Source organism: Botryllus schlosseri, chromosome 2 (genome assembly GCF_051294905.1).
Source record: "Botryllus schlosseri isolate E-star chromosome 2, Bs_hap1, whole genome shotgun sequence".
NCBI lineage: Eukaryota > Metazoa > Chordata > Ascidiacea > Stolidobranchia > Styelidae > Botryllus > Botryllus schlosseri.
This window is the reverse complement of record NC_137237.1, coordinates 11371379-11391658: the sequence shown is the minus strand read 5'-3', so window position 1 is coordinate 11391658 and position 20280 is coordinate 11371379. Positions and strand designations below refer to the sequence as shown.

Below are 20280 nucleotides of genomic sequence, written 5' to 3'. Positions count from 1 at the left end.
GGGGTAAACCAAAATTGCATCGACAAGCTACAAAAGATCCAAAACATCGCTGCTCGTTTGGTAACTAGGTCAAGGAAGCGTGATCACGTAACACCGATTCTTAGATCCCTTCATTGGTTACCCGTGAAATATAGGTCTGAATACAAGCTTCTTCTGTACGTCTTCAAATGCATGGAGGGAAGTGCGCCAGCGTATCTTCGTGAGCTAGTGACAATGTATAATCCCGGAAGAGCGCTACGTTCTCAGTCGCAAAAGCTCTTGTCCGTTCCAAGAGTCAGAACAGCGACCTACGGCGAGAGAACCTTTTCTTCCTCGGCCGCCATTCTGTGGAACAATCTTCCAATTTCTATCAGACTATGTGACTCGCTATATGTTTTCAAACGCAAAATCAAGACCGTTTTATTCGCACGAGCGTTCGAACTAGAGTAGTGTTCATTCCGCCCTACAACTATGCACTTCGTCTTTTATACATATCATTTACTTTTATATTTTATTGCCTTTTATGTACAGCGCCCTAGTGTAGTAATGATATATTGTTATATTCGGCGCTCTATAAATTATTATATTATTATTATTATTATGTCAACCTATTTGTTTCATTTGAATGTTTATGATTTATAATGAGCAGACAATGGGCCGTCTACAATGGTAGAGGCCTATAAAGTAAGCTACAAGCTGTAAAATGTCAAATGATAAGTTCACCGATAGCGCAAAATCTACGCTATAAACGAAATGTAGGTCGCAAAAAAGTTTTGACTTTGTAAAAAATTTTGACATTTTTTACCTAACGATACAATCATGACCTAATTTTGGCTTTTTTTCACATGTCAAAAAAAAAATCGCCCTGGTGATCACATTCCTGAAACGGCCTTGTCGAAAACCGCATAGATTTGGGCTGGATGTCACTTTTGTTACGATGTTGTATATATGCACTGCAGAATTTATTCGTCGTATACTTGCGATACTTGTCTGTCTCCTAGGATAGAGTGTTACCAGGCGGCGATCTCTTCACCGTACGGTAAGAGCACACGACAACGCTTTACTATAGGATGCTTGACAACTGACGAAGGCAAAAGTCACACAATGACCCCATATACTTTGTTGCATGTTATGAAGACAGTAGAAACGCATAAACATCTGAAAACAATCTATAGCGCTCTGGCAGCAGATTTCAAAGCTACCTAATAAAGCAGTCTATTGTACATTTGATGACCAAAGTTCAGCAGCAGGCCTACTTGAATATGTTTTCACATTTGAATACTTCGAAAAGCCCATCGTTGTTTCGTCATACTTGCTGTCATGATATTCCGTAAACAAGCCAATTCTAGCCTGGCGTTGCGCTCCAAGTAATTTTCGATTTACATAACAACACTTAGACCCCCATTGTCTTGCAGCTATGGCCAAGGCCAAGTAGCTGTAATGATCCTTATGTGGATTGCTCCTCAACAGCAATGATATTCTCGCTTCCGTCGCATGGAATCTCACCGTCCGTGTCTGAGCTCTTATCCTCTTGTCGCAGAAGCATATCTGTTTTCTCTCCCGACCCAGCGGCGACGAATGTTTTTAGTGGTTTCGTGTGGCAATTGTCGTTGTGTTTTATCTGAATGATAAGTTCATTCACTTTGGCTTGTGATCCAACATAAAAGGTAGTCTTAAACTCCTCGTAGGTGTAGTCAGTACCAAGTTTTAGGGGGGGGGGTAAAATAATGACTTGAAGTCTAGAATATTCATCGTGAGAAGAGGTTGTCAAAGTAGTCATCGTTCGTTGGTACTCTAGCAGTCTAGTAGAAGTGTCGTCGTACATTTGTACTCAAGTATAAATATATAAGCAGCAATTTACAATTGAGTAAAAGTAAGTATTCAATAACTGAAAACTGTTAAGTATAAGGGGAAGTATTCTAAAATTATGACCACTAGAGTACTCCGAAAAAGTAGAAGTTACTGACTACCTCTGAGTGGGTTAGCTTTTGGCAGTGAAAATGAATGATGAAATAATGCACGAGTCAAATGTTTAGAGGGGGCATACGCGCCTTACGCCCCTGGAAACGCCAGAGCTACTCCTAGTATAGTCCCACCATAGCATGTACGCGTGTTTCAGCTGTGTGCGGCGAGATCCTTACTCCGTTTTCGGGGGATTGACTCGCTTGGGGAATTTTCCGTTCGAACCAGAACAGGTTTTCCTTGATTCTAAACATAACATCATAGGTAGAAGCAGGGCCGTAACAGCACTTCGTCAGGCCCCGCAAAAAACTAGGGTCTTGGGCTCCCATAGGGTGATAAACCGACCCTCCCCCCATGACGCTGTTCGCTTTTACCGCGAAATTAGTTGTACTATTTAGTGAGCACGCGCCAAGCGCGAAAATTGTCAATAATTCATAATAAAATCGGTCAATAAGATCGGGAATTGCATATATATTGCTATCAATTTATTGTCCTCTCTGCTGGTGTTATCAGATTTACCGGTAGAGCTGAGTGAGGTGTCTTGGACACTGTCGGGCCCGTAAATAATAGGCTAATTAAACATTTTCAGGCGGACCCGTTGGTATGACTTCGTTACATGATGTTATTTCGTGACCTCCGCTATATCGAAAAATATATAATAACATAAATGTACTAAACTAAAAGACGCACACGATTTCAAATTGGTATTTCTTCACTGGCATACAATATTTCTCTGCGGGATGGTATTTCTCTTGTGAGGTTCAGATTGCTAAGACAGGAACATTCGGCGTCGGTCATTTAGGCGCCAATGGACAATTAAACCTGTGCGTATCAGTATAAGCGCAGTTCTTTTCGGCCAAGGTTTTCTCGCTGCCGATCATTCTGGCACATTGCTTGGAGTCGCATGTTACATGGCCTAAAATAAATATCCTGGTGCGTCGTGGCGCGGTAATGGCCAACGCCGATATGCCCATTTCTATAAATCTTGCGTATTTTTTTCTTGGGTGAAGAGTACTCAATAATCAAGATATTTGACAACTTGATATCCGCGCGAAACGCGAAAAGTTTTTGAAAAAGCTGCATAAATTTTCCAAAAATACTTTATAATTTATGCTAATTCACGAAATAATTCTGGGCCCCCTTCGAGTTCGCCCCCCCCCCAATTGGGGGGTTTGGGGTGCGGCAGTTACGGTCCTGGGTAGAAGGTTTGCCGTTTATCAAGTAAAACTTCGCCACTCAATTGAAATGATAGCGTTGTGCGGGCTTAAAATCGGAAAGGATATTCTGGGTCTCAATTTACAAATATAGGGTAGATCTTTGTGAGAAAAATCCTACTTGAAAAATTGACACAAAAATTATCTCGTAAGCGCAGAATTAATTATTTCACCGCTAATACTCTACTTTCCCCAACGAAACCTCTGCGCCGAGCAGAGCAATGTTGCGCATGGTGCACGTGGGGTTTATATATCAGGGAAACGTAAATTTCTATTCAACCAGTAATGTAGAGCAGGATTGCTGGGTACTTCGTCTGAATGGAATGTTCGATGTTGTTCCCAAGGCTATATGTGGCGGTAATATATTCGGTTATTCTTAGTACTTGTGATCGCGAGATTACCTATGCCGGTAGGCCTGCATGCTGGGGTTGACAAGTTCTCAGATTTGTCCCGATTTTCACTTGTGTCGATCTTTTAATCCTTATTTTCTTCAATTATAGGCCGTGATTATTGTGCTTTGCCCTGAGATTTTATGTTATCATAAATGAATGATTCTACGGCGGTGTACTGTACACGTCACAGTACCCTGTTGTACATTTTCTTCCCTGTGGAGTTTGACTGTCTCGGCGGGGGCCGCGCTATGTTTTAGAATTCGATAACAAGAAGTGTGTAATGATAATTAAATCAAGCTAGTCGAAGAAGTTGCCGAAGCAGATTGTCTCAGGCAAAAATTACGTACGTAATGTAATAGGGCACGGACCGTATAGGTACGCAGTATCCATTTCCAAAAATGTTCTTCTGGTGCTAATCTAATATTTTGGTTGTCATGTTTTTATTTGGATCCATGTCGATGGCAACGCTCCCGATATATATAGGGTTGATTTAAAACAAAAATCAATTTAAAACAAACAGGTTTAAAACAAGGCCCTTGTTTAAAACATGTTATTTATTGTGTTTTTTAAACCATGACGGCACGAATATTCAACTGTGACGTCATAGTGGACTGACATTGACACTTGAAAATATAGGATAAATATAGCTCCTCTGACGAAATATCTACGTACTATAGCTATTGAACCGACTATTTTGAGAGTTTCAACCATCCCATATCGTGTCGGTTATATCGGGTGGTGGTAGTCGACCGTATAGGCTCATACGACATATGTGGCATAATTATGCAACTTAAAACAAAAATAGTTTGTTTTAAAAAGGCTTTTGTGTTTTAAACAGTCATTTGTTCTAAATGCAACCCTACCTATATATTAGGCGGTGAGTCGTCACAGAATATGTTTTTATGAAAATTACAGGCTATAAGATATGCAAGCCCCCGTCATCCGTTGTGCAAATAAGCACATCGCCCTTGTGACAGATCTGAACTGTGACTGTAGCATAACAAATCATGTAACTTTGTACTCTATAATTTATATAGATTTTAGCTGTGTGAATGAGAGGGGACAAGTTCTCAGACGGCCACAGCAGAGATAAGCATTTTTTTCAAATAGACTACCAATCACGTTCCCACTTAGTGTTTCAAATTCAAAACAGATCATCATTTTGTACCACGTCCAAATAATTAGAAATTTCACGTCTAAATACGAATCTGGTTTTAATAATCCTAAATATTAATCAAATCAGTATACGGCGAAATTCTTCACATTGTTTTATTACTTTTCATTCAGTGTATGTGGCTTGTGATTAATATTTTCCTCATTTTGTTAAAGAACGACGGCGGGTGTTTGATGGGTTGATTATATTCCTTGTTGTTGCGACTCCATCCTATCATTTCACTGTGTCGCAATCTTGTGGTGTTCTGTATTGGCACTAAAAGACTCAACTGAGCTGAAGTCTAAAATTGGGCAACAATACAGCACAGCTAGATAACCTACCTGGCTTATATCACGCTAATCAGCAGTATACGATTACGGTTCCGTTGGTTTCCGGTATTTTTTGAAACATAAAAACTTACCTTTTACGATAACCGCTTCCAGAAAGAGCGTATAAAAACGGATTCAGCGCCGAATTCAAATGCAACAGACAAACACTGAACCAAATCGAAATACTGTAGTAGTCGGTGCGCTGGACATCTGCGAGCAAAATGAAATCGCATCTTTGAAAACTGTTTTCGCATAGGAAAATAAGTGGGGAGTATAGGGAGATCTCTAAATATGCACGGCTAAGTGTTGCAGAAAATGCGTTGAGTTGCGATCAGAATTGATGTCTTTGATTTCAACAATAAATATTGACGGTTTTCATGATATCTCGTAAATACTGAATAGTGATTTTTTAACAATGATTAGGTGGCGTTGCGTGAGACTCTCGGTTTTTCTAAGATCGGATAATAATGACAGAGTCGCTCATGTAAGGCAAGGCAATAAGGACTTCTAATATATCTTGGCGCCCTATTTTAGGGACTTCAACATGATTCTATCACTTCTCCGTAGTCCTATTGGGGAATAACTTACAATACATATGTCTCCTTGGTTATATTGTAAATTACAGAACTTATCATCAAGCATTGCAATCGGTCGAATCAACTTCATATCTTATGTCACTGTGATTCTCGGCAACACGGCAATTTTGCCTCGTTTCAACTGCCAAGTTGGGTGTGAATTGATTATGCATTCTGAGACTCACCAAGCAGCCTAAATCCATCCCCCATCACCCACAACGCGTTAAGGACAAGATTGGGGAAAAAGCACACCAGGAACACCGTCGTGACAAGTAAAATAAGCCTCGTGACCTGTAAAAGATTCTCTTGACAACCAGTTTTGCAGATAATGACATGTGTCGGGTCTTAAAACATGTAAATTACCCTTTTCTCTCCTTTCATGTGATCCAGTACTCTCTTGCGGCCCTCCGCGTTGTTTGCTTTCGAAGTGAGTTTCTGTAAATTATTCATTTGAATTCGATAAAAGAATTCTTGTATCAATGAATAATGCCGCTATGATTTCTTTTATTGTCTCAAAACGTGTCCTATCATGGGTGACAATTTGCGGCGGCAAAATTGACGTTATTGATTGACACTGCGCAACCTGCAAATAGAGTCCAGTATAAAGAAGGTCTATATCTAGTAGATTTTCCACTTTAAAACAATAATCTACTGTGACTTGCTCAGACTGCTATGTCGTGATTTAAGTCCTCATTTCTTGGCCGATATTTATCAGGTTGACGACGTTCCATCCTACCAGATGGAACTATGTGACCCAATACTGTGCAGATAGCTATACGTAGGATTGCATTAAAACAAATGGTTGTTTAAAACACTTTGTTTAAACAGTGTTTGAAACAAAGGCCTTTAAAAAAATTGTGTTTTTTAAAAGTTGTATGTATGCCATAATTGTGTAAATCTCTCCAAAAAACATGTTGTATGAGCCTACGAACGATTACCACCCGATATAGACGACGTATACGATGTAGGATGGTTGGCACCCTCGAAATGGTCGGTTCAACAGCTATAGTACGTAGATATAGATCAGTGGTTCCCAAACTTTTTTGAGCTACCGCCCCCTGGACTACGAATAAAGTACCATTGTACCATAGAGTCATTATATTGGGTTTGATATTTTACGAGAACAATCTGAAATCTGCACGTCCGACTGTGTGAAGTAGGTTTCTGCTGTGAGCCAGAAGATTGTCACGGCACTGAAAGCGCGTCCTAATAAATATATGCCTGGATGGGCAATGAGGAAAAATTTAACCCGTCTCCAGGACGAGTATTTCTACATGATTCAATTGTGTATCCAGAACGATTAATAGTGAGAGATATTGAACTTTGGTGTGAGCTCAGAATTGTTCTGTAATGTAGACGGATCTTTAATTATTTCATGCTCGGAAATTTCACGGAATGAACTGAATATCCAGTAACTATAACTTCTGATTGGAGTATATCCTGAAATTAAATCACCATATATCCTGGAGCAGTTTTTCGAGATGATTGTTGTATGCTTCTACGTCAAAATTAAATAGGCCCATGCGAGCAGGACCGTTATCAAGCCCAGACATGCATGAGAATTGGAAAAGTTCACGTCTTAGTAATTCTCTCTGATCTATCACGGGCTTATAACTGAATCCAGACAGTACCATTTTCACCTTGATCAGATTTCATCATTACCAAAAAAGCATAAATTCTACTCATAAAACTTGATGAATAGCCTTTGTCCGTCAATTATAAGCGATATATTTTCTCGCAACAAGAACTATTGTGGGACGAGGTATAGGATCATCATCATTGGTTTATTAGCCACTCCACGTCGGGGGAATCGGACTTCTACTAACATTGCATCAAACGCATTAGGACAAATTAACCCGAACAGGCAACAAAGACAAAATTTCACGACCGTTTGAAACAGAAAGTAAAATCGCGGGAGGTAGTTTTCTGTAAAGCCATCGCACTTCGCTGTGCCGCAATATAGGTGTTCAAATACATCGCATTTGTCTTGTCACCACACAATATACCACGTTTTCTGGTGACTCTGCCGACTGCTAAATCAGTCCATTGATGAGCGGGATATGTATTTTCAAGTAACAATGGAATTTTCCGGTACAACCGCTTAAACAGATCCGACGCCGGGATCGACCATGAATTGCCTTGGCAGAACCGATTTTACAGTTTTTACTGCATATTTTGCTGTTTTATTCATCAATCGTTTCAACACTACGCAGCAGTTGCCCTCTAAACCTCCACCGCTCCCAATTTGCTCTCAGCGTCCCCCTACCGCACAATTTGTAGCAAACGCCCCCCAATCGCCCATTTAGTGGCTAGCGCTCCCTTCACCCTCGCCAACGCACACAGGGAGACGCTGGTGACCACTTTGGGAACCACTGATATAGATCATTGGTACGGAATGAATGTTCTGATGATGAAGACTGCCGGCCGTAAAAATGCTGCATGGCGATGTAGTCCTGGTAAAAGATATTTTTAGTCCGTTTATGACAGGGGTTGGAAACCTATTTCGTCATAGGAGCAATATTTACCCTACATTTTCGATAGTCAATGTCAATCTACTATGACGTCACAATTGTATATTCGTGACTTACATTGTGAAACTACAAACGAAAATTAGAAAGATTATCGAAGTCCTAAATGAGATAGCGTATACTCACCTTCTGTGCTCGCTTTCGGAGAAAATGAACTATGGTAACATTGCAAAACACCATTACCACGAATGGTACGAGAAACGCCACAACAAATCGAAAAAGGGTATGGATAAGCACAACCTGACCCACGCTGAGTGTGGAAATGCTGAAAAGAATAATCCCGTTTTAACTATGCCCATATGGTCGAACATCACAAGTAAGTACATAAAATGCGTTTTCAATTGAATTCATTTCTATAAATTCCATTATTTGCAATTCTTGTTCCAAGTAAAACTTACTTCTCGAATTTCATTCGGCAATTTGTGGTGTTATCAGGCCCGATTGGCCTAAAGAAATGAAAAAAAATATTTAACAGAAAAGGCGATCAAGTTCAATATGCAAATGCTATACGCACGTTTCCCAGGCCCCACTAAATTTGGCAGCTGGAATCACGTATATCATCGCGAAAATCCATATGACAAGAATATATCTCTTGGCGCGTTTTTGTGTCCTTATTTTCCGCATTTTCACTGCCAATACGACACTCTAAAAGTATATAACGTCTTAAGTATCATGACAAGTCGCTACAGATATACACATTTCCGTGGGTATATTTAATGTATTTTATCTATATGTAGTTACGACACTAAACGAGTCTAAATACATCACCTGAAACCTGTCGATACTCATCGCCATTACAATTAAAACTCCCACACACATTGATAAGTATCCCATGGTCATGAATATTTTGCACATGCACCCTCCAAATATCCAAATTCCCCTAAAACACAAATGATGGTGATTCATTATAGTAAATGCTTTAGTAGGAATTTTCGTAAGTATATTGATTTCCAGGGATGGACTCCTTCATGTTCACTTCATGTATACAAAGTATGCGTCGTGTATTCCTATATGTGGTGAGTTCCATCGACTTTGATTTTGTTTGGATTCAACATTACGCGTATAATCAATATGAAGACGAAGTTGAAATATCGGAATGCTCTATAACTAGCACTGGCAACCGTCAATTACGTCGTAATACCAGGTGCGTAAGTTAATTAACATTCATGGCCTATAGAGGTGGGGGACGGAGGGTATTGCAAAAATGAACTGCAATTGATCACGAATATCGAATGGAGTACCACCACGAGTTCATGACACTTCTCACATCTTGCTGATCTATCGCATTTCTATGATTGTATTACTATAGTCACCAAAGCGCGTGCCGCACCAATTTGCACGGCGCTGGGCCTTCGTAAAATGCAGGCCCGATGGGACATATGAGTTTATTCCGGCGTCTTAGACTGTGGAGTGCCATTGTTATATGACTGCTTAAGAATTACATTATGGGTCAATATGGCTCCCTTAACAAAAAAGGTTTCCAACCCCTATAGTTAAACGCCTCAAATACCAGGACTATACATTGGCATGTAGCCTCTTACGGTCGGGTGGTCAACATCATCAGATCATCCATGTCACTTCAGTGATATATACCTATTACGTGCGATAACTGTTGAAACGACGACGTTTACCACCGTTCCATATCGTTTACATTGACTATATATAGTGCAAGTCGTCCTAAAGATCATATAGGCTACTACATGTTCATTACATAATTACACAACTTTCGAAAAAAATTGCCTTTTTGACAAAGAAGCCATATTAACCCTATATTTTCAATTGTCAATGTCATTCCACTGTGATTTAACAAATAAAGATTCCTGACTTCAAGTATAAAAAAAGACAATACAAACACAAAGCATGTTTTACACAAGGAGGGCCTTATCTTAAACATGTTTGTTTCAAATTGATTTTTGTTTTAAATGCAGCCATAATTACAGCTATATACCTATAACTTCATCGGGAGTGTTCATGCAAGTACTTTTCGTGGGGACCTGAAAATATTGCTCTTAAGTTTCGACACTCAATCAATTCGTTAACATGTAATTTCGTGGAAAATGCCAGGCTCGAGTGTCGAGATTTTACCGCAGACCACGATCTGACATATCGACGTCGACCGTGTTATCTCACCTCTGATATCTTTAGTTGAATATTTTGTATAAAATAATATGTGCAATGGTAGCACGTAGCGATTCAGGTGTCTAATCCCTTTATCGCCCCTCTTGAGCTTAGCTCAAACACATCTGACCACAGGCTACATCAAAAACCAATGGCGCGGGCCGCACGACATTCAAACTTGGCAGTTCTTTATGGGACAAACAATTCTTTTCTGTGGGTTGCAGATGTTCGGGAAGAGGATAATTTACTGGAGTACTTTTGGGCTGCCATAAAATGTGCTTTCTTTAAGAGTGACTTTCTACAAAATGTGTCCTAATTGAGTATACTCGTAATGGCTACTTCGACGCTGTAAGTCACTTGGATTTAAATCCTCGTTTCTTCGATTCAAATGGCATATTATACATGACATATGACATGACCTTATTAAGATATTTCTTATTTCTTCCTACGTACTCTGTATATAGGTGCTTGACAGATAGACCATAAAAGCCTAAACTAACAGCTACACGCATTCAGCAGTTACTCTTCTGATCGGTGCAAGGTCTGGTACCAGTCAAAATCTAGCATCAGTGTATATGGATGGTACGACGCAATTATGACATTTAAAATCCTAATAAAATTACGATTATTGCCGTTGTTAAAACTTTCTGCAGAAATCAACCTCTTTCCGAGTCCAAGAAACATAATTTCTATGATGCGGCTTCGTACCCCTTTCAGGTTATCTCAGGGCCACCATTTTGAAAACTGCTGTTCTATGTGCTGTTTTTGGTATTCATGGTGTTTCGATTACGACATGATCATTTTCACCGGGCCTATATTTGTTTTGGTTGTAGGCCAAGGTGGGTGTCCGATTTCAAAGACTACTCCAAGTCGTTATTATTAAATCGTCATATCATCTGATTGTTTGGACTGATGAAAACATAACTTAATCAGAACTTGACACATTAAACGTTTAAGAAATCTAATGTATTTATTTCCCTCTATTGAGATATATGATGGGTCCTGTGATGAAAACACAACAAATCAATCCGAGGATTACTTTTAGCGAATGGCTATACGAACAGGAACGTCGTTTGCTAGTCCTGAATATAGACGAATAAATATAAATACATAAATCAATCGTTATTTACTAAAAATGTGAATCTGCTTTCAGCGATCAGATGTTTTAAGCATCGGTTGTAGCTTGAATGTAAATCGTTGAGGGGGGAGAGAAATCGTCAGCTAGTTGGGCAATGGATATATATCGTTGCGCAACAAGCAAATGATAAAATGACAATACAATACATTGGGTTATAATTTTCATCTGAACAAGCTACACATACAATGTACAATGCGATAAGACACAATGCAATGTAACGAACAGATAGGAGGATGTCGAACGACACGCATCAGTAGCGATCCTTTACTCAAACATCCATCTCGGACTATAGTGCCCGATGTCACAGTTCTTTTTTCGATATTGATCTTTTTGACATCACATTTGCAAAGATATTCTCTCACTAGGTAGTATCATCGCAATCGTTATATCGTTTTAGAATACGTGTACAAGGCTTCAGTTTATGGAAGCAAACTAAATTGTTGATAATATCAATTTAATTCACAAACCAGCACGTTTATGTCCATCGTATACTATAGCGGCAGACAGTCACTCTCACAACTGTAAAACGAGTGATGGGCGGATCAAATTGAAAACCGACATAAATAACAGACTCATATACACATTATGCACGGAACAACAATTGGCGCTTTCGCGATTTCACGTAAGGTCTTATGATCGCATAAAATCATTTTGTATAAATGCGCGGAATTTGAAATCCAAGCACCGTTCATATGTATATCATCATCATTGGTTTATTAGCAATTTTATCAGTTCAATACACCACAAAAAATGCGATACAATGAAAAGACAGGAAGGTGTCGAAGCGACAAGGAGCAGTCTATGGAATCTGACACCCACCTTGGCCTAGGCGATGTAAAGAGGAGGCATGCACACTGAATGAAAGTTAAGAAGATAGTATAGAAAAAGAAAGCGACAATATATAGGGCGGCATGCCATGGGAAGCGAGATCGATAGGTCAGTCGTGGTCCGGTAATCTTGAGGATGGACTGTATTTATTTAGTAGTAATTGCTTGTATTTCGACTTGAATGTGGACATGCTCGTCGACTGTCAGGATTTCATATAGTAGTGGGATATCAATATGAGGTTTGAAAAGTTCACAGGTTACACAGGTGCGATGCTAATATTCATGGTAAATCGGAAGGTCAGAACGCAACACAATTTAGATTTGCGACACGCTACAAAAGTTGTTGTAGCGCCAAACCCATATCCCATGAAACATCTCACACCATGAATATTCAACAATAACGATTGTTGTCTCGGCTCACCCCATCGCCATATCGATTGCTGCAAACGGCGTATTCAAGATGAAAAGAAAATCGCTCCCAGCCAGATTCAGAATATATAGGTCGGTTACAGAAAATTTCCGGGATTTTAATTTCATCCGTAAAAACATGAATAGAATCATCCCATTACCCAGAAAACCTAAACACGAGCATAAGCATGTAGACGTAAATTTGACGGAACTGCAAACGTGATGAACTTACCAGCGATGAAAATTACCACGTATATCGTGGCTATTGCCGTTCGAATGAACTGTAGCCCGTTTGCGGTCACTGTAGCTGTAGAAAATCCGGAGATGTCCTGAATATATAATGAAAATATGTGTGTATAGGCTCAATCCTCTTACATACTTTTACCATTGTGTAAACTGAAAAATTGAATTGAAATATTGCAAAATTTACAGTCAGATGTCGGCATAGTTGCACTGCGATGTCGTCAAGAGGATAGAGCACAAGAGAGTTCTACATCTGAAATTGCAGGAGTACGGAGCACGGGTGCTTCATATAGATAAGTCCATGCTGACCAGGTGTCCCACCCACGAACAAGGACAATGATCATTTTCGTATATTATTCTTACGTTGCAGCTATGCATTTCTCTTCGTGATGTAACCATGTTGAAAGTTATTATGATTATGATTATTACAATTTGCGGAAAATAAAACATTGTGGCACTTGTCGTCATATCGTGTGATGCACCACGGCCAAATATAGTAGGCCTATCACAATTCAGTAACGCATCAGCTAGGGCGATCTAAACGAGAGGTGATAGAAATTCTGGCCGCACCAGAAGATTATTTGTTGTGAATTCTACATTCAAGTTGAAACACAAATCAATCAAAACATAATCTATGACTATCGAATTTCGGATATGCGAGGAGGAAAGTGATCCTACTGGGTTTAGGGTATGTGACATATATCGTGCGATGCCATGTCAACGTGCAGTCAATGATCAGAGGTAGCCAGCTACCGGTATCAATAAAGCTGGACGGTCAAATAATGTATTTTATGTCTCGTTCAACTTGCGACAAACTATATTGCTGGTCGCGGCCGAAATAGTAAGAAATCCTCCAACATGTGTCGTGCATTTTTTAGGATATAGCTTCACGTCCTCATTCCTGGGGTTGTGTAAAACAAATCGGATTTCAAAACACACCCGGGGCCTATACACGACACACCAATTTAAATATGTTAAAACAAAAATCATTCAAAAGAAAGTGATTGCTTTTTTGTAATTATGTCATAATAATGTAATTATTTTTGAAAGACCAGCAGCAGCATGTATGTAGCATGATTAACTAGAAATAGCGGTAGCTATATGGAATCCGACGCAGATGTTATATCAGCAGTTTCGTCACGCGAGTTTAATCAGTGAGCTCAGAATCACCATGGGTGTTTTTCGGGGTTGTAACCAAGTCACTAGGTTCTGAGTCACAAGTCAATCTCACTTTTATAGTTTTGACTCGAGTCAAGTCGAGTCATTTTCAATTCACCTCCGAGTCAAGTCAGAGTCCAAGTCATGGATTAGAGCAGGGGTTCTCAACCCACGGCCCGCGGGCTGCATGCGGTCCGCAGACGGTTATTTTGCGGCCCGCGACATCTTTCATTATAAGCGCAATTGCTACTAGCACGATATTGTTACATATTACTTAACTTTCTTATCGCACCGTTTTGAATCGATTTTCGGCTGGACTCTGGTTTAAGACAATTCTGTTGTGTTGTAGGCCTACACTTTTAAAGAGTGTTTCACTTACCGCGAATGGTTTGAACAGATGCAAGAACAAAGAACGGTAAATTAAACGATGGAACTTGGTTTGTAACTCTGAGTGAAACAATCAATTTGGTTTCTCAGATATAAATGGAAAACCGATTTGACATATTTGTCGAAGATCAATTGTCGTAACGAAGCGTAGAAGCATAAAATTATACCACAACAATTTCTTCTGAAGTTATACGTATCGCCTGATGTCAGAAAAATTATTGCTGGCTAGGTGTCAATCCCACCAATCAATATTTCGAGGCATCGTTAAAATTGTCGACGATGTTACAGACGCATGGTTCAAAATTGCTTGGAATATCGCTAAATCCATGAAATCTGCCAGAAAAGGTGTCAATTCAATAAAACTTTAACATACTGTGCGAATATTCGCTGCTTCCGGAAGTTAACAGCAAGGACAACATCACCTGACAAATTTTGAAGCTACATTTGTCTGATTCAACCGTGACCAGAATAGTAACAACAATGTCAGTTGATCATTCATCGCATGTTGTGAAATACGTTGCCGCGTAGACTACTTTAGCCTAGCATCGGACGAGCCCACTGACATTGCATAGCTAATTATCTGCTGGGTGCTTTTTATCAGAGTGGAAATGCTGGCAGGGCAAACGCGGGGAGGGGCCCGCGAAAAGCATCAACTTAACAAAGCTGACTTTTATCTGTATGACTATTGCGTCGCAGTGGAATCAAAGTGTATGAAAATATTTCAATTTTTTTCGGCCATGTCTTAGCCATTGTTATGTCTGTCTCATTAATTCAAAGTTAATCATGGCCAATATGTGGATGAAAGAAGATGAAAACTTTACGTAAAGTCAATTTTCTCAAAATGTGTAAAATGGACATAAGTCACTTTGATTCCATAGCGACGATTGGTGCAGGACTCCAACCATGGAAGGAAAGGAGTGGGGTTGATTGCTGGTTTGTTCAGAAATGACCCGAACGCCAGACTTCTCATATCACTGAGAGCTCAAAGTGATAATGGCCTCTGTAATGAAAAAGTTACCGTAATTTTATACTTGCCCACTCACGCATTGAAACAGAGAGTTCGGTTCTCTCTCTGGTTGGTGGAAGGGTTTGAAGGTGCATAAACGACTTGGCAACTAATGCAATGCACGCTCAATGACGAGATATGCGCCGCTGGAAGATAATTAATATTCTCACAAAAAACTGCAAACTTACGAACTCTGTCCATTAATGCTTTAGGATGCATAAAAATGTACCAAACGCCCGTATACGACTGGTAAATAGGCTACGGTAGCCTAAATTTAATAGTAGCCCACAAATACATAAAAAAATAATGATCTGCGGCCCGCAGCGTCTTTTGCTGTTGAAATGCGGCCCGTTATACAAGAAAAGTTGAGAACCCCTGGATTAGAGTGTCGAGTCCGAGTCATAGTGTTTTGACTCGAGTCCGAGTCCAAGCCACTGTGTTGACTGTTCAGTTCCGAGTTAATGTCATGTGAAATCCACTTTTTGCAACGCTGATCGGCGATATCGAATGCTTCGCATTAATAATACACTGATTTTCCTCACTTTTAACAGTCTCTGGTAGCATTGTCAAGTACCAGTACTGATAGACCAAATATTAACAGTGAGATAACTTTACTATTCTTCGAAATTACAATGAAATGCCTGTCTTGGTAGACCCAGTCTCCAGTCATATGACTTGGTCCGAGTCATGCGCATTGCGCAATGACTCGAGTACAAGTCGAGTCAATACACAACTTGACTCGAGTCGAGTCGAGTCATTTTCACTTTTAAGAAAATTACTCCAGTCAAGTCGAGTCACAAAAAAAATCGCGACTCGAGTCTGACTCGAGTCATTACAACCCTGGTGTTTTTAATAATTACGGCGTTCCCATGCACGGCCGATGGGCTCGTTTTCGAGAGACTCGGCCGACGAACGAGAAATTTTTGTTGCGCAGCACACCCACGTCGGGCGACTTGTCCGTTCGGCTTCGGCCAAGCTGGTGCGGTATCTTCGATCGGCTGATTGCTATTTGCTACTTACAAGACATTTTTCGTATCAAATTAACCATGGCTGACACTCCGGACCGATCTTGGACGCATTGAGAAACCAGGAGTTTAATTATTATGATTGCAACGGAATTCAGCAGTACCGGTACTGTTGGGAATCATCCATAGCCTACCGAAATCTTATTCGTGATCTGCTCACATACGCTGCTGCCACAATTCGACTTCGAGGGTTTGTTTTCTGTTACATGGATACAAACTCGGTGAACTTAAAATCTTATTCACAGTCCCTTGGTAAGCCAGTCATTAACAAGACACTCGGAGTCCATCTCTGAATCATTATCATTACGGACGAAACAGTAGTAGCCTACCTGTAAACTGGCTAGACATTAGACAACAAGTTACTAGTCTGCACTCGAAATTATAGGACCACGATATCCCATATCTGTATCGCTCACATACTAAGATATGCCACATAATTTTCATCTTTTCTTCATCTTATTTTATCTTTTGTTAGTCTTAATTAAGTGGTTCATCATGATAATTTTACATGTTGGATTTAGGCTTACGTGTTCTAGGTGAAAGCGGGTTGTTTGATTGAATGACCGTTACAAGTCGTCTCAGCTCATTCCTATAAAGTCATTTTATCGCAATCTTGTGATATGGTGAAATTATTACTGAGTAAGTAAGCCAAAAACGTCATCGCGGACGCTTCACCCACCTAGTTCGGCCAAGTCACGGTCGGATTACGCCTGGCCATGGAAACACGACCGACATGTACAACGCAACCGTCATGGCCTTTCGGCCGTCCGTCGACCGTGCATGGAAACGAAGTAAATGACTTTACGTCATGGATTTATGTCGACGCAGTTAGGCGGAGACATTTTCACCCTCCGTGACGACAGGGCTGCTGTTGAATTTGAAGATGAAATTTATGCTATTTTAGAAGCTGGTTAAATACAGCCTACTATTAATATTACCGAATTTCTGCCATGGCACATTGGGTTGATCATAAAATGTGCAAATTTTTTAATACGGCTCGTATGCCTCAAGCCGTCGAAACGCACCGATCTGCGATACCAAGTGCATGGAATTATCCTCGGCGGATTTCCGGAAATTTTCATTGAGGGAGATTTCTGACGTAATACGTTATGGTTGATTTTGCAAATGCCGTCATGACGCAAATTTACCTCTTTACGCATAACTCATGGATAATGCGCGAAAGTCACACATAATTGCTGTTACGCAGCTTATTCTGACGGACGTTTCTTTTCACATGAAGATATCTCGAATATAGAAGTGGTATAACTTTCAAGCATTCTGTATCGTACACACTTCACAGTTGCACATGCATACCAATAAGCCTAATAATGAAATTTTATATGTAATGTTTAACATATACAAGTGACCATGACATAAAAATATACAAACATTCGAGGTTCATGTCTTAATTGAATTTATATCAAGAATATCTGAGAGAAATTAGCAGTCACAAATTTATTCATTCATCCGGTGGACGCACATTAATGGTTTCGTCTTACACTAAAAATCAAATGCATTGGCGCACATTTTATAGGTTCATATGTTAAAATCAGTCAATCTACATCACGCTCAGCACTGATGGTTTAAATAGGTAGCGAAAAGCCTTTACCCCCGCTCTAATGACGGCGAAATACCGACATGATGAATAATTGAGATGTTTGCCTCATCCGTGTGCAGGTTAATGAAAGGGAACACTCGGTGAGTGGTGAAAATGATTTCACGCAGTCGCGAAAAGTCAATTGCCGATTTGCAAATCACTATGCATCCGGTGATTGTACTCTTCGGTATTAAAAGCTGGGATGAATGACTTTTACGGCATTTTGTGTAGATTTGAGGGAATAAAATAATGTATAGAGGCCTGTACATTTGCAAGTCCTACGAAAACATCACTGAATTATGATTTTAACGAAATAAAAATTAATGTAAAAGAGAAAAACAATTCTTGCACGCTAATGTTTGGGATTCGTAATTTTCACCATGCACCTTGATGTTGCATACCAAATTTTATGATATGTTTCATCAATTGAGCAACAACATAACTTTTTGTGTACCTTTATTACAGTCTCGGTTTAAAAGCATATAGCGACTTCATTTTTTCATGCAATTTCGCCTTCCGATAAGACAATTTTCGTACATCTAAAATCCTGCTTTAAGTCGAATTTTGTGGATGCTGTTGCATACCACAATTTTAACATGATCCCGTGAGCCTACGCGCTTTCGAAATATAGATCGTAAGGAAGTAAACCTGTGAGACGGCATGTAAAGCGCGCCCTAGAAACTGTATTGAGGCGTTCTGCGATCGTTTCAGGCAGTGGAAATCACTAATTGTGATAAGTTTCACTCTCAGTTAAGGCTTTTGTACTCACATCGCCAATACTATGTAAATATTATTCTCACTCCGATTTTTTCTCATTACAAAAGTCAGTTCAGTCCCCGGCAGGATACTTTTTGCTTTCACAGCGATGACTCACCGCAACGATTTGAAGACAGAAGTATATTGAATAGATCTGTAGTTCTGTAATTTTAGTGCATCGGCGAGATATTATGTAGCCTATTACGCGCATATTGATTGCGATTCTAGTGACAGGTCGCTGCCGTTATTTTATCGTAGATTTTCTATTTCCCATGGGGCCATTATTCAATATTGTGAATATATCATGTCATTTAGATAGTATTGCTACAGTGCTACGGTATTGCTATGTTTGTATTATGTAACAAAATTGCCGAGTGCAATGGACTATTGTAAGTTGAATTCATTTTATGGCTCTAACTAACACTTGTTTAATTCGGTTTCATATTCGGTTATTCGGATATCCACCGAATAAACCTATTTTTAAGTGGCAAAGTCAATTCGAATGACCACAACGCAGTTACTGATCAACTACTTCCCGAATACAAACAACGGGTACATTGTAATTGGATGTCACATCACTATATATTTATACAACCAAATACAATACATGACCAAAGAAAATTATATATAGTTATGCGGTAGTATGTAGAATGCGATATCACTACACTTACAGATATGGTCGACGATTCTTGTATCAGCCCTGTTAAAAATTCATTTCTTGCCGTGCTAGCGTCCATGTCCAATGTCTGAGCGTTCCTCTATATATTTTGAAAACTTCCTAACTAGCCTACAATCTTACTCTGTAAGGCGGAAAAATGAACCCTAGCAAGCTTCAAACGGCAATCGAGAGTATTTTTTTTTTGCTACACGCTCCCAGAGATTTCTTCGAAATTCTCTTTGGCAACTCGTGTCGATATTGATATATAGTAGCGATGAAAATGTGCATCATGGGAGTTCCTTTGTAGTTGCGGTCGATATATTTGTCATCACACAAAGAAGCAAAACACTCGATATAATAATAATAATTCGTTGTTTATGAGTAAACTGTTGTCACTCCTTTATATCGATCTGAATGAATCAGTACTAGTTGTTTTGACTGGCCCTCTGATTAAATACACATATGTGGATAAGGCTTCAATGGTCGATGCAGCTTGCGATTCGCACATCCCTGACTATATTCATTACTTAAAACGATGCACGGCCTTTACCGATTTTTGATATTTAAGACAATTCAATCCAATCCCCTCTGGTATATGCAATATTCATTCATCTATCCAGCATGTGTATAGGTTAAGAGAGTAATCTAATACAGTAGACACAACGTTTGGACATGGACAAACCTAAAATCAAATCTGTATATACCCAAGTGGTCGATGCAATCGCCAATATAGACCAATGAAAACTCGGCATTCTTCGATATCGACGATTTCCAAAATTGCGAAAACCAGGACCTCTTGAAGTAAATAAATAAGCGAGAGTCTGTCG

The 20280-nt window shown here is 39.6% G+C and overlaps 1 protein-coding gene across 1 annotated transcript; it reads right to left on the bottom strand.

Moving 5' to 3' along the window:
- Positions 1 to 1079: 1079 nt before the first annotated feature.
- LOC145433523 (somatostatin receptor type 2-like) lies at positions 1080 to 19665 on the bottom strand. The gene is made up of 12 exons (XM_080310642.1): positions 19467 to 19665; positions 12856 to 12952; positions 12637 to 12793; positions 8901 to 9012; positions 8647 to 8777; positions 8531 to 8578; positions 8259 to 8397; positions 5968 to 6039; positions 5790 to 5895; positions 5122 to 5239; positions 2076 to 2187; positions 1080 to 1600 (listed from the first exon to the last, which is right to left on the bottom strand). The coding sequence occupies exons 1-12, from the start codon at positions 19530 to 19532 to the stop codon at positions 1427 to 1429; spliced, it is 1332 nt and encodes a 443-aa protein (XP_080166768.1). The 5' UTR covers positions 19533 to 19665; the 3' UTR covers positions 1080 to 1426.
- Positions 19666 to 20280: the final 615 nt, after the last annotated feature.